This window comes from Neofelis nebulosa, chromosome 4 (assembly GCF_028018385.1).
Source record: "Neofelis nebulosa isolate mNeoNeb1 chromosome 4, mNeoNeb1.pri, whole genome shotgun sequence".
NCBI lineage: Eukaryota > Metazoa > Chordata > Mammalia > Carnivora > Felidae > Neofelis > Neofelis nebulosa.
The window spans coordinates 358,180-371,353 of record NC_080785.1 but is presented as its reverse complement, the minus strand read 5'-3'; the positions used below and the strand labels follow the sequence as shown (position 1 = coordinate 371,353).

At 46.6% G+C, this 13,174-nt stretch overlaps 1 protein-coding gene across 6 annotated transcripts in view; it reads left to right on the top strand.

Annotated features, from left to right (window-relative positions):
* The first annotated feature begins 9,928 nt into the window (after positions 1-9,928).
* The window catches only part of DYNC2I1 (dynein 2 intermediate chain 1), a 70,008-nt gene continuing 66,762 nt past the window's right edge, over positions 9,929-13,174 (top strand). For all 6 annotated transcript variants that reach the window (XM_058723612.1, XM_058723613.1, XM_058723611.1 and 3 more), the window contains exon 1: positions 9,929-10,042. In XM_058723612.1, coding sequence (XP_058579595.1) covers positions 10,028-10,042 — 15 coding nt within the window. In that variant the 5' untranslated portion in view covers positions 9,929-10,027. The remainder of the gene's footprint in view (positions 10,043-13,174) is intronic.

Here is a 13,174-nt window from a genome sequence, read left to right as displayed (position 1 = left end):
GCGGCGTACGACGCAAGCACGCAAGTTGGGCGGGGAGGCGGCCGGCCGCGGCCCGGGGTCACCACGCGGGGTGGGCGGGGGCTGATGGGTGACGTCATCATGCGGGCAAGACATGAGGCTGGAGTGGGCGGGGCCAACGTGAACGTCACCGCGCGAGTTGGGCGCCACCGCGGCGGCCGGGCGAGGCCCTAGACGCGAGCCACAGACTCACTGTGGGTGGGCGGGGCCGGGCTGCCACCTCATCGCGGGGGCGGGCGGGCGCCGTAGGAGGCGGGAGTGGGTGGGGCTGGCACGGAAAACACACTGGGCGTGCGGGGCGCCGCAGAGACGGCGGGGCGCGTCGTCACGTGGGTGGGTGGGGTGCCGCTGTGGCGGCAGGGCGCGGTCCTGCATCTAGGGCACGTACCTACGCTGCGTGAGCAGGACCCACCTGCTTCCGTTTCCGCAAGGGCGGGGAGGTGCGTGACCGCGCGGGGAGGCTGTGGCCCGGCCGGGCGCGCAGTGGCCGCGTGGCCTTGGGGGGCATTCTCTGGAAGGCTTTTGTGGAACGAGAAGTGCACGTTCCAGCGTGTGTCTTACACTTGCCCACTTTCCGGAAGTTCCTGTTTAATACACTTGTAAGATGTTAAAAAAAGCCAAGCGCACTTCTGATCGTTGCCGTTCTGGTCGTGCCGGTAACGCCACAGCGTGAAGATGCTTCTCTGGAAATCTCTCAGCTATTCTAGAGCTGTGAAAAATGCAACAGGGGAGGTCTGGTTTTTGTGTACGTAAAATGAAGAGTTTTGGCTTGAATATGTGCCCGAGGTGAATCCAAGCACCTGCACTCCCTTTTATTTTTTTGAAGTTTAGTGATTTACTTTGAGAGAGCGCACGGGAGCAGAGGAGGGGCAGAGAGACAGAGAGAATCGCAAGCTGGCTGCACACTGTCAGCGGAGAGCCCGCCCCGGGGCTCCAGCTCTCAAAGCTTGAGATCACTACCGGAGCGGAAACCCGGAGCCTGTTCCTGACGGACTGAGCCCCACCCCTCTGCCCCCTAGCGCCTGGGCTCCTAAGTAGAATGCTTTGTAGTTTCCTTGAAAAATGTTGAACTCCTGCTCACTCTGGTTTATTTACAGAGAGAGGGAGCGCGTGACAGGGGGAGAGGAGCAGAGGGAGAGGGAGAAAAATCTTAAGCAAGCTCCATGGTCAGCGCAAAGCGGGTCGGGGCCCAATCCCACGACCCTGGGATCATGACCTGAGTCCAAGAGTGGGACGCTTAACCAACTGAGCCACCCAGGCGCCCCCAGACTCCCTGCTTAAAGTACTAGTTTAGACCCCACTTGCGACTCCTGAGGAGAAACCACAGCCCTTGGTTACTTCATTTTCCAGTAAACTCAATCAGGGTAATTCCTAGTTAAGTGTTTTTGAGCATATGGAGTTCCAAGGAAATTTTAATTCCATTTATAACAACAAAGCTAGTTTTTTCCCTCTTCCTCTTCAAATCTTTGTGACTGGTGACCTTGATCATTTTCAGGAAGGGCAGGGACTTCACTGATGAGAAATAGAGCACACCTACATGTTTTTAAGCTTTCGATTCAATGTGTACCTCATGTGAGAAGTTCTTCCCTGCCATATGGCAAGGGTTCTGGAATAATAACCTGATAACTCTGTCGCTGCAGGGTCAAACCGTGGTGTCTTCAGGAAAAAAACCTTGACAGACCGCTTTGTGGTGCAGATAAGAGAGTAAAAGCCATAAAGGCAAAGAGGACTGCCAACCGAAGGCTAAACTGCCACCACAGCTCCGTTAGACACCCCAAATCAAAGATTTGCTGCCAACTGGAGCTTTTTGAGTGGGGGGAAGCATTTGCATGCATTCATGGCTTTGCCGCAGTCTCATTAACAATTCAACTTTCAGTTCCATGAGGGCAACGACCATATTTACTATGTTTATCATTATATTTCCAGGCTAGCACAGTGCCTGGAAGAGCAGGTACTGAATGAATAAACAACACGTCTCTTCTCCCCTTATCTTCAGGTCCGAATGGAATTACGTATGCGTGTGTGTGTGTGTGTGTGTGTGTGTGTGTGTGTGTGTGTGTGGCCATGGAGATACGTAAATATATCTCATTTCAGAAACATTGCTCTAGGGTCTGGAACAGTCAGCTTTGGGCAAGGGCACTAAATCAAGCAAGGGACAAAGTGGTTTTCCGTTTCTTGCCCTTCACCAAATTACATTGTTGTAAATATACAAAATAACAAGTCTCAAACCTTTTCCTCTGCAACAGCTAAATGTTCTAATGCCACCTCTCCCTCAAGACTGTTATAAGTTTATGACAGGTAATTACATCGTTAACATAGGAAGGGGCTGAGCTTTTCTGTCCTATGGTCTTCCCTCTAAAAAGCTGTAGGACCATAACGAATTGAGTGGACATTCGCAATAGATTATTTGACCTGAGCAGCTTAGGGATGTAAAATGCACTGAAGAGAAGTGTCCAGGCTGCACACCAATCAACCTCCCAGCCTCAGCTGCCTTCCTTCATGACCCCATTGAACTTCTGGCCACTCGCACACCAGCAAGGCAGAGTGCATCTCATTCTGTATGGAGGCTAATAACAGACCCAGCTCGGTTCTTAGGTTTTTGCTAGTATCTTTACCCCCTCAGTTTCCTGGGATCTCTTCATGTTACCCGCTTCCTTACCTTCTGTGCCGATACTCCTCCAATGAAAGGCACTGCTTTCTCAGAGGAAAGAAGAACCTCATTGTGACTGATCTAGTAAAAAATGGTAAAGTTCCAGCCTCTGCCCTCAACTTTTCCAGTTTCAGAGAAAAGTGCTGCCTCCTGTTTAAGTTCAATCCGTTCTGCTTTGTTTCACATCCCCTCTCACCTAGGTCTGGGCCTTATCAACTCTCCTGTCCACCTGTTCTACCTCTTCCTGTCCTCGCTCCTTCCCTATCACCTCTATATAAGTTTCACTGTAGAGGATGGGAGCACATTTTGCCTCTCTTCCTTTCTTACGGCTAACCGGGACTCTTTTTGCCCACACTCACCAAGACTCCTATTCCTGTCTCAGAGGTGCTCCTTTGGTGACACAGCCACACATTCTTTACTACCCGAGCCACCTGAGTACATTTCTGTGTCATGCAACCAGAAGGATCGGAAAGGGCTTGGTCCTTTCTTGCTTACCCGGATGATTATAGGCCGGTAGCCCTTTAATCCTGCCCTCTTTAAAATTTCCACAGAGACTTACTCTCCCCACCACGGAGGAGGCAGTGGCAAGTAGATTCTTCAGCCTGGCTATATTAGCAAATAGACGCATACTTTGACGATAACGAAAGTCAGCTTTCTTGCTGTTGGAGAAGATCTTACAAGCATGGAAAGGGAGAGGCCAGAAAGAACCTTGTGATGGATTGGACTCAGAGGAGGTATGAACTCATGTGTTTTGATACATATGTATAAAGAGGCCTAAAAATGTTTTCTATTTTGGGGCGCCTGGGTGGCTCAGTTGGTTAAGTGTCTGACTTCGGCTCAGGTCATGATCTCACAGTTCATGGGTTCGAGCCCCGTGTCGGGCTCTGTGCTGACGGCTCAGAGCCTGGAGCCTGCTTCGGATTCTTCATCTCCCTCTCTCTCTGCCCCTCCCCTGCTTGTTCTCTCTCCCCCTCTCTCTCTTAAAAATAAATAAACATTAAAAATTTTAAAAAGTATATCTTCTGGGGCGCCTGGGTGGCGCAGTCGGTTAAGCGTCCGACTTCAGCCAGGTCACGATCTCGCGGTCCGTGAGTTCGAGCCCCGCGTCAGGCTCTGGGCTGATGGCTCGGAGCCTGGAGCCTGTTTCCGATTCTGTGTCTCCCTCTCTCTCTGCCCCTCCCCCGTTCATGCTCTGTCTCTCTCTGTCCCAAAAATAAATAAAAAAACGTTGAAAAAGTATATCTTCTATTTCTGTCTGCTGAGAGTGTCCAGAAGCAATGGTACCCCAGTACCAATGAGCACAAATAACTCCCACATCTTGACTTCTAAATACTATTCTCCAATAAAAGGAACCAGAGATCTCTGGAGAAATAGTTGACTTCAGGGCTGGAGCAGTGAAAATACAAGATAAGCCTGGAATATTTTGTTGTGCCAGGAGGTAAGAAAATGCTCAAAGAATCACGCAATGTCAAAGGACATGGGAGGCAACTTGAAGGGCTCTTGCTGATTAAGTCTGGGACTATCTGAGCAGCAAAATCGAGGATGACATTGGCAGATTACAAGCCAGGGAGTAAAATAAGAACCCATGAGCCCACACTGATGTAGATGAATGAGCGAGTGATGAATGCACAAAAAAATAAGTCACTGGAGTCAAAGAAATGGAAAATCCCCACTTAGCAGTCATTGTAGCATAAGAGTGAGTTATCAACGGAGGCTAAGGGCGGTAGGTGAGGTTTGATAAGGAATACTACCCGAATACTTTCTACAAGATACTTACCAATTTAAGGGAAAGAGGAACACAGCATTTCTGGGACATTTTGCCAGAGAGCTTGAGAAAACTTGACCCGAGTATAGGGACTCGGGGGACAGATGCCATGTGGGGTCCCCATGTTCTTACTGAGAAATTAATTATTCCAGATTGCAAGAGACTGAAGAGCCACAACCACCACATGCAGCGTGTGTTCCTGTGTGGGATCTGGGCTTTGGGGACAATCTGTGGAACAAAGGGGTCTGTCGTTTGGACAGTAGAGTTGTATCCATGTTGACTTCCTGACTGGAGGGAGGGTTGTGGAGCGGAGGCTGTCCCTGTTTTGGGGAAACAAACACTGGAGTGTTTCGGAGTGATGAGTAATCATACCTGAAGTTCTTTGTCAAAGAATTCAGGACAAGTCTAATGATCACAGGTAAGTGTGTGTGTGGACAGGTAAATAACTGCTGGGTGACAGACAAGTGGAGCACATGCTGGGTGGTTCGTGGTGGGAATCTGGGCAACGAATGGAGTGCTGTGTACTTGCATGTTTTCTCTAAGTTTGAAATTAATTTGAAAGTCATTTTTTAAAGTTCCTGTTTCGATCAAATGGCCAATTCAAAATGCGGATTTGATTGAGTCTCTTCTGCGCTTGGTTTCCTTTGCTCCTATTCATGACAAACAGAGCTTGCCACACTTGACCCTCCTTCTTGCCTCGCCTCCCGACCTAGGGTCTGCACTGCTGCTCATCCCTGCCATACGCTGCTGTCACCTGTCTGTGCCTGTACACCTGCTGTTCTCTGAGTCTGGACTACCCTTCTCTCTCCGTCCATATGCAAAACTCCAGTTCATCTTTCAAAAAACAATTTGTATATCTCCACCTCTGGGAAAAATTTTGTGATATTTCCCTCCTCGTGTTAATCCTGTCTGTACCTTATGCTCATGATTGCACTTTTCTGCTGAATACCGCTCAGCCCTTAGGAGCCTGGAGGCAGCTCTGTGCATGCGACGGGGAGCCCTGATATTTTGGGGGGAAGTCCAAATGATGTGGTACGTATTAGAACCCACAACTGAAGCCATCTATCAAGTCACAAGCCCCATGCCGGTTTCTGTCGATATTGAAGATGATATTTGCGTGGCCTCACTGGGTCCTCCGCTCAGGTCTCATGAGGTGAAACCAAGTGTTGGCTGAGCTGTGGCCTCCTCCGGAGACCTTCAGCTGAGACCCCTCCCAAGTTCATTCAGGGTGTTGGCAGATTTCAGTTCATTGCAGCTGTAGGGCTCAAGTCCCTGATTTCTGCCAGCTGGCAGCCAGGAGTCACCTTCTGTGTCTCCCACTTGCCCCTCCTTCAACCCCTCCTAGTGTGGTAGTTTGCTTCTTCTCCCAGGACAGTAGGAGTGTTTCTCAGGTGTATCACCTTCTTTGGAAGTCAGGCCCACTCACGAAAACCTCCCTTTTGACCAATTAGTCAACTGATCGGTGACCTGACTATAGGAGTAGATCCCATCACATTTACAGGTTCTGCTCACACTCAGGAAGAGAGAGGGTTAAACAAGAGCATGGATGCCAGGGACTGGAATCTGAGACCAGAGTTCTGCCTACCACAATCTCTTCATTGATGCAAGTGCTCCAATTATGGTTTCATACGGTAGCGGATAATTTATAGATTTATGAAAGAAGGTTCTAATTTTGGTATCCCACCTATTTCCATCTGCCCTAAATGCTTATAATTTAGGTGCTAACATATAACAATAATAAACTTGTTAATAACCAACACTGTGGGCTTAGTTTGCCACAGGCGATGTTCTGGGTACTTTGCACAATTGCTCATGTAATCCTCATGACTGCTCTACAGAGTTAGGCACCTTATAATACCCATTTTACTGAAGAGCTAACTGAGGCATAGGTAGTAAAATAAACTTCCCAGGTTCACACAGTGAGAGGCTGATCAGACTTCTCACTAGCACATTAGCACATAAATTAACTCACAGGTAGGTTTTGTATCATACCCACATACACAGACGTTACAGTGACACCAAATTTAGCTGACCTGGAAAACCAATGAGTTTGGGACAGGAAAGTTCTTGACTTCTGTAACAAAGTTGCTTATAACGGAAGAAATGTTTTGTTTTTTATCATAACCTGGAATTACAAGTTGGTTTACAGTCTAGTGAGGGAGATGGACACATGTGTTCAAATTCTAGAAAAGTGGATGCAGTAGAACTATAACAAACCATTTGGACCGAGTGTGAGCAGGAGAGGATCTGTGCAGGATTGCTGCAGTGAAGGCTCCAGGGGGATTGAGGCAAAGCTGGCTGGGGAAAGGGGCAGAAAAGCAGCTTTGTGCAATGAGGCTTCACAGTATGCAGAGCCCCACAAAGCCCACTCCTGGCTGCCACTCGTCTCCAGCCCACCTTTCCTTCAGCATTCTGGTCCCAATTTTAATGACTTACCATTGCCCAACAATGCTTTAAATCTTCACGTCATGCCATTCAAGGCCCCTCACCACCTGGCCATGTTCCCTTTTTAACCTCCTCTCTGACCATCTCACGCCACCCCATGCCCCCTGCCACCCCCACCCATACCTTTGCTAGAGACCTGGTCCACTCCATACCAAGGCCGCTTGCCACATGGGGCTTTGAGCATGTGAAGTGTGGCTAGTCTGAACGGACATGTGCTGTAAGTGTAAAATATACACTGGGTTTTGAAGACAGTGTAAGAAAAATGTAAAATACCATTTAAATACATGATAAAATGATAACATTTTGTATGTATTGGGTTAAATACATTATTAACTTTGATTTCACCTCTTTCTTTTGCTGGATAATGTTTTATGTGGCTCACATTCTATTTCTACTGGACAGCACTGTTACAGGTACCATTTCTATATTTCCCAGAAGCCTCCAAAGCCTTCTTCTCTTTGTGCTTGTCCCCATATTTGTGTTCCCTTCAAGATGTTCTTTCCTAGCCTCTCTTCCTGGGAAGTTGTGCCCTTCCCAACCTCAGTCCTTTCTTCCAGACAGCCAGCTGTCAGCTCCTCTCTCACTGCCTTTTAGCAGTAGCTCTCATGGGTTCATATTATCTAACAGCTGTTTGTTTGTCCTAGCAGTCACCAATCACCAGCTCCTAGAGGTCCAGAGAGTGTTTATGTAGCTTTCTATCCCTAGCCCTCTGTCACTTCCCAGGTCACCAAGTGAACTTAGGAAGGCATCTATTGAATGAACACAATAAAAGAAAGATTATATGAAAGGTAACTGCTCGTCCAATGAGTTACGTAGAAAATGATTATTTTTAGGAAGTCTGAGGAGAGAAAGACTGTTTTCGCTCCTGCTATAGCCCCTTATTCGGCAAATGCGGTGGGGAGAGTGTGAGAGAGGAGACAACATTCGCCAAGCCTGTGAATATGGTGCATCTGGGGAGCTCTCGGTCATTCTGTTTGCTGATGAAAGAGTGTAGTCCGGAAAGAGAGCCAAGGTGGAGATGGAAGCAGGGAGTGAGCTGCAAAGGGAGCTGCGGGGAAATAAGGGGCAGAGTCCACACAGGACTATCGTGAGTCTGGTTTCACTTGGGGGGTGACGGAGAAGGGCTTAAGGGCCACATCCACGTTGGTCGTGCGGTGTGCACGACTTTGTCTAATGCTGTGGCTGTGACTTTATCCTGATGTTCAACAGAATCTGAAGCTGTTCCAGAATCAGCTGTGTTCTTGGCTTACAAAGAGTGACACAGTGGTTAAGAGAATGGACTTTGGGATCTGACTGTCCACCAGCCTGGCTTTGTGAGTTTAGTCAAGTCAGTTAACCTTTGTGGCCTTCAGTCTCCTCGTCGGAAAAACGGTAACATGCCTACCTCACAGGGATGCCACGAGAATTAAGTGAATGGTGAAATGGAAAGTTTTAGTTTGGTGCCTCACTCAGAGCAATTCCTAAATATATCATTGGTACCACTGAGACTACCTTTCCCACCTTCCTCTTGTGTTATGTTCTTCCTAAGTGCTAATGAGTGAAAATGAAAAAGGTAGTAGTGATATGCCCAGACAAGAGTACAATGAAATAGAAAAGGCTTTGGGGATCTGTTATAAATTTCTCTAAGGCAAGAAGCCTGGTAAATGGCTGGAACGAAGTAGATAGATAGATCCATAAAACTGTAAGCTGGTTCCTAACAGTATGTGGTTCAATAATACGACATCTGCTAAACAAATTTTGTATTTACGGGAAAGCATGATATCACAAGCACAGACTATTAATAACATGCTCACTGAGGTACTTCTTAACACATGATTTGAGAGCGTTGTGTGCATGAAAACATGAGTGGAATCTTTTCTTTCTTTTTTAAAAAATGTTTTATTTATTATTTCTGAGAGACAGAGACAGAGCATGAGCAGGGGAGGGGCAGAGAGGGAGGGAGACACAGGATCCAAATCAGGCTCCAGGCTCTGAGCTGTCAGCACAGAGCCCAATGTGGGGCTTGAACTCACAAACTGTGAGATCATGACCTGCCAGCCACTTAACCCACTGAGCCACTCAGGTGCCCCAAGTGGAATCCTTTCTTAGTTACATTTGCATACTAAACAAATCCAAAACAGTTTGTGAAAGCACAGCTAAACATCAGTTATAACCTGCATCACTGGAATTGGACCATCCCTCTTCAGTCTTGAATGTTTAATAGTAAGTTTCAAAGAAAATAAGTCTGATAAAATAAGTCTGAGATGAAGAATATTTGTCTTAATGTTTCAGTTCTTGTCCCTTGTCTTTTATAAAAAAATCATTCTTTCAACAATTACATTTTCAAATACTTTATGATTCCGAGTATCCTACAGGGTGTGTAATATCAAATGATATATATGGGAAAATAGTTTCTAAGGCGCAAAACCTTCATACACAGATGAAAAGCTCTTCTCTAATCTGTACATTTGCTAAGTCTAATTTCGGGGTGCTTAATTTTCTTGCTTTTAAGAGGTGGGACATGAGATTGCTTCCTGATGCAGTTTCAGGACCCGAGAATACCGCCCTCCAGGCACCTGGTCGGTGGGCTCTGAGGATAAAAGACCCCAGAAGATTGAGTTTAGCCGGTTAAGCCGCAGTCGGCTCAGCATCCATGCCTCAGTTTCCTCGTTGTAGCTCCAGATGTCCAGTGACCCGGCTCAGCTCCAGTCCTCCCAGCCTGGCCGGAGGGTCAGCCCAGTTTAGTCCCCGCGCCAAGGCCCGCGCCCCCTCACCCAACCGGACGCTGACCAGGCAGGGGACCCCGGCTTCGGCCCCTTCCTTAAGGCATCACCGGGCGAGGTCCGGGCTGCAGGGGCGGGGGGTGGGGTGGGGAGTGGACGTCAGAAGGGCCAGCGATCGCTCGGCCCTCTGCTGCCTCTGCCTGTCAGTTGCTAGGCGCCGGGGAGGCACAGGCTCTCCGGGAACGGCCGCGGGGCGTTCTGGGATAGCGGTGGCCCGGCGCTCTTCTGCTCGTGCCTGCCAAGGGCTAGGGGCCGGAAGAGCGCAAGCACTCTAGGAGCAGGCGCGCGGCATGCTGGGACAGCGGTCGTTCGGCGCTCGGTTGCTCGCGCCTGCCAGTTGCTAGGAGCCGGGGACGCCAGCCTCGCTGCCGCGGCCTGCGAGCGGCGATGGAGCCCGGGAAGGTGGGTGCGAGCGGGAGGCTCGCGGGGCAGGTCCCGGGGTCGCCCGTGGGCCCGGAGCGCACGGTTGTCGGCGTCCCGGCCTCCCTCCCGCCGCGGTCGCGTCGCGTGTTGGGTGTTGTAGGAGTTGGTCCAGGGCGGGCTGTGGCAGGGTGTGCGCGTCGTCGGGAGCCAGGTGGTGGCGTGGACGGATGGGAGTACAGAGCCGTGGACTCTTGAGTGATGGGACGGTGTTGCTCTGCGGGGGGACACCCCCTCTTCCTCTGACCTGCGTTAGCAGCGTCGCGCCCAGCTTCCGAGGGAGGGAATGCAGTGAAGTGGCTGGAGTTTGAATTCTGGCTTCTCTACTTCCTTGCATGATGTCTAGAAAATGACTTAACAGGTCTTATTTTGCAGTTTATAAAGTTTGGACATTAATAATAGCAACTTCATAGGTGTTTATGAGGAGTCAATGGGATTTTGTAATAAAAGTGCTTAGAATGGTGCTTAAAACAGTGTTACTAACACTCGGTAAATTTTATTTTTCTCGTGTATTGATTCCTGAGCAGTAAAAGATGAGGGTTTTAGTTTGCATGCATTTCCTACTTTTCCTTCTTTCTCTTATTTTTGTTTTTTCCTTTATGATTTACTTCTGCAATGTTAACATGTTTAAAAAAATTTTTTTTTAATGTTTATCTTTATTGTTGAGACAGAGAGAGAGAGAGCAAAAGCGGGGGAGAGGCAGAGAGAGAGGGAGACACAGAATCGGAAGCAGGCTCCAGGCTCTGAGCTGTCAGCACAGAGCCCGACGCGGGGCTCGAACTCGTCAACTAGGAGATCATGACCTGAGCTGAAGTCGGAGGCTCACCCGACTGAGCCACCCAAGCACCCCTTAACTAGTATTCTTTATATCTATTTTGTGTTATGTCAACTTTAGATAGTATCTTTTAACTTTCCATTGGTTAGGATTAGGAAGTCAGTATCCTATGCTACCCTCCATCTATTTTAAAGTCCACCAACTTCCTGACCACTGTCATCTTCCATACCATTCTCTTATATTTTCATAAGTCATTCTTAACCTACATTCTCTGATTTGTTTGTAGGCTGATTTTGAAATAGAAAACCAATCCACACTGTAATACATGATTAATACATGAGTAGTATTTACTGTAGAACTTAGTAGTGTGAATGCACCAACAGAGAAAATGCAGTCGTGTATCCCTCAACTCCTGCTGCTCAAGGAACTATGTTCCTGGCATCAGAGTCACTAGATCATATTTTCTTACTTTCAATTAATTGTACCACACGTAGTTTACTTCATATTTGGAGCATGTCTTTCTTAAATGGTTCTTTGGTTTTCCTGTAATTTGTATTTGCCTTCTCTTTGACAAAAAAGAACATATCCCCTTTTTCTTAACCTTATCACTTACATATTTTAGCTTATTAATCAGTCATATTATCTGTTTAATAAAATCTGCTTTAAAAGATTCTCCTCAGAGTTCTCTGACTTCTGTTCTAATCACGGCTAATTTTTTTCTAGACCTTTTCAAAGCTATTGTCTGGGAATTTCTTTTATGTGTAATTCTGGGTTAGGTCTACTGTTTTTTTGGATCCAGTGTCATCAACTTTCTTGAAATCCCCCTTTCTTCCCTGGAGTAAATCCTCAAGTACCTTTTTTTTTTTTTTTTTAAATTTTTTTTCAACGTTTTTTATTTATTTTTGGGACAGAGAGAGACAGAGCTGAACGGGGGAGGGGCAGAGAGAGAGGGAGACACAGAATCGGAAACAGGCTCCAGGCTCCGAGCCATCAGCCCAGAGCCTGACGCGGGGCTCGAACTCACGGACCGCGAGATCGTGACCTGGCTGAAGTCGGACACTTAACCGACTGCGCCACCCAGGCGCCCCTACTCAAGTACCTTTTTAAATGAGAGTATGTAGGAAGAAAGTCTTTAGTATACTGATACACTTGTTTGAGACTTTAGCTTAGCATAGAATTCTAGGATCAGAATTAATTTCCCTGGGACTTTGAAGGCATTCTGCTTTCACCTTCTAGCAACCAGTTTGGCTGATGAGATATTTTTGTAAGTAACATTTTCTTTCTTTCCAGAAGATTTAGGATCTTTGTGGTGTTCTGAGCATATATGGCAATGTGTTTATTTTGGGTCTTTTTTTCATTCATTATTTTTGACATTTGATTTTCCCTTTCAGAATGAAAACTCAAGTCTACCTTTACTTCTAGGACACTTTTTTCTTTCTTTCTTTTTTAATGTTTCATTCATTTTTGAGAGAGAATGTGTGTGCTCACGTAAGGGAGGGGCAGAGAGCAAATCCCAAGCAGGCTCCTTGCTGTCAGTGCAGAGCCTGACATGGGGCTTGATATTACAAACCATGAGATGATGACCTGAGTTGAAATTGAGAGCCAGTTGCTTAACTGAGCTAGCCAGGTGCCCCCAGGACATTTTTTTTTCTATTCTGTATTTACTTCTTTCTGTTTTCTCCATTCTCTCTGGAACTCTGATTCAGCTGTTAGATGTTGAATTTGTGGCACATATTTCCCATCTCCTTGACTTTATGTTTTCTATATTCTGGTTTCTGCAACTTTAATGTTGACTCCATCTGCTTAATTGTTAAATCTAATTTAATTAATTAATTTTGAAAGCAAAGAACTTTTATTACTTGTTACAAGTAAAGGGCTAGGGAGCATGGTCTCCCCTTGGGGCAAGTGCAGGAAGCTTTTTTAAATTTTTTAAAACTAAAAAAAAAAAAAAAAATTATTTCCCATAGAGTTAACATACAGTGTTATATTAACTTCTAGTGTACAATATAGTGATTTGACAATATGTTAACATACAGTGTTATATTACATACAGTTATAACATACAGTGTTATATTAACTTCTAGTGTACAATATAGTGATTCAACAATTTCATAAATTACTGAATGCTCATTAAGACAAGTACACTTCTTAATCCCTGTCACCTGTTTCACCCATCCCCCCCCCACCCCTCCCTCCTACTAACAATCAGTTTGTTCTCTGTAAGTTAGAGTGTTTCTTGATTTCTCTCTCTTTTTTCCCCCTTTTGCTCATTTGTTTTGTTTTCTAAATTCCACATATGAGTGAAATTATATGGAATTTGTCTTTCTCTGACTGACTTA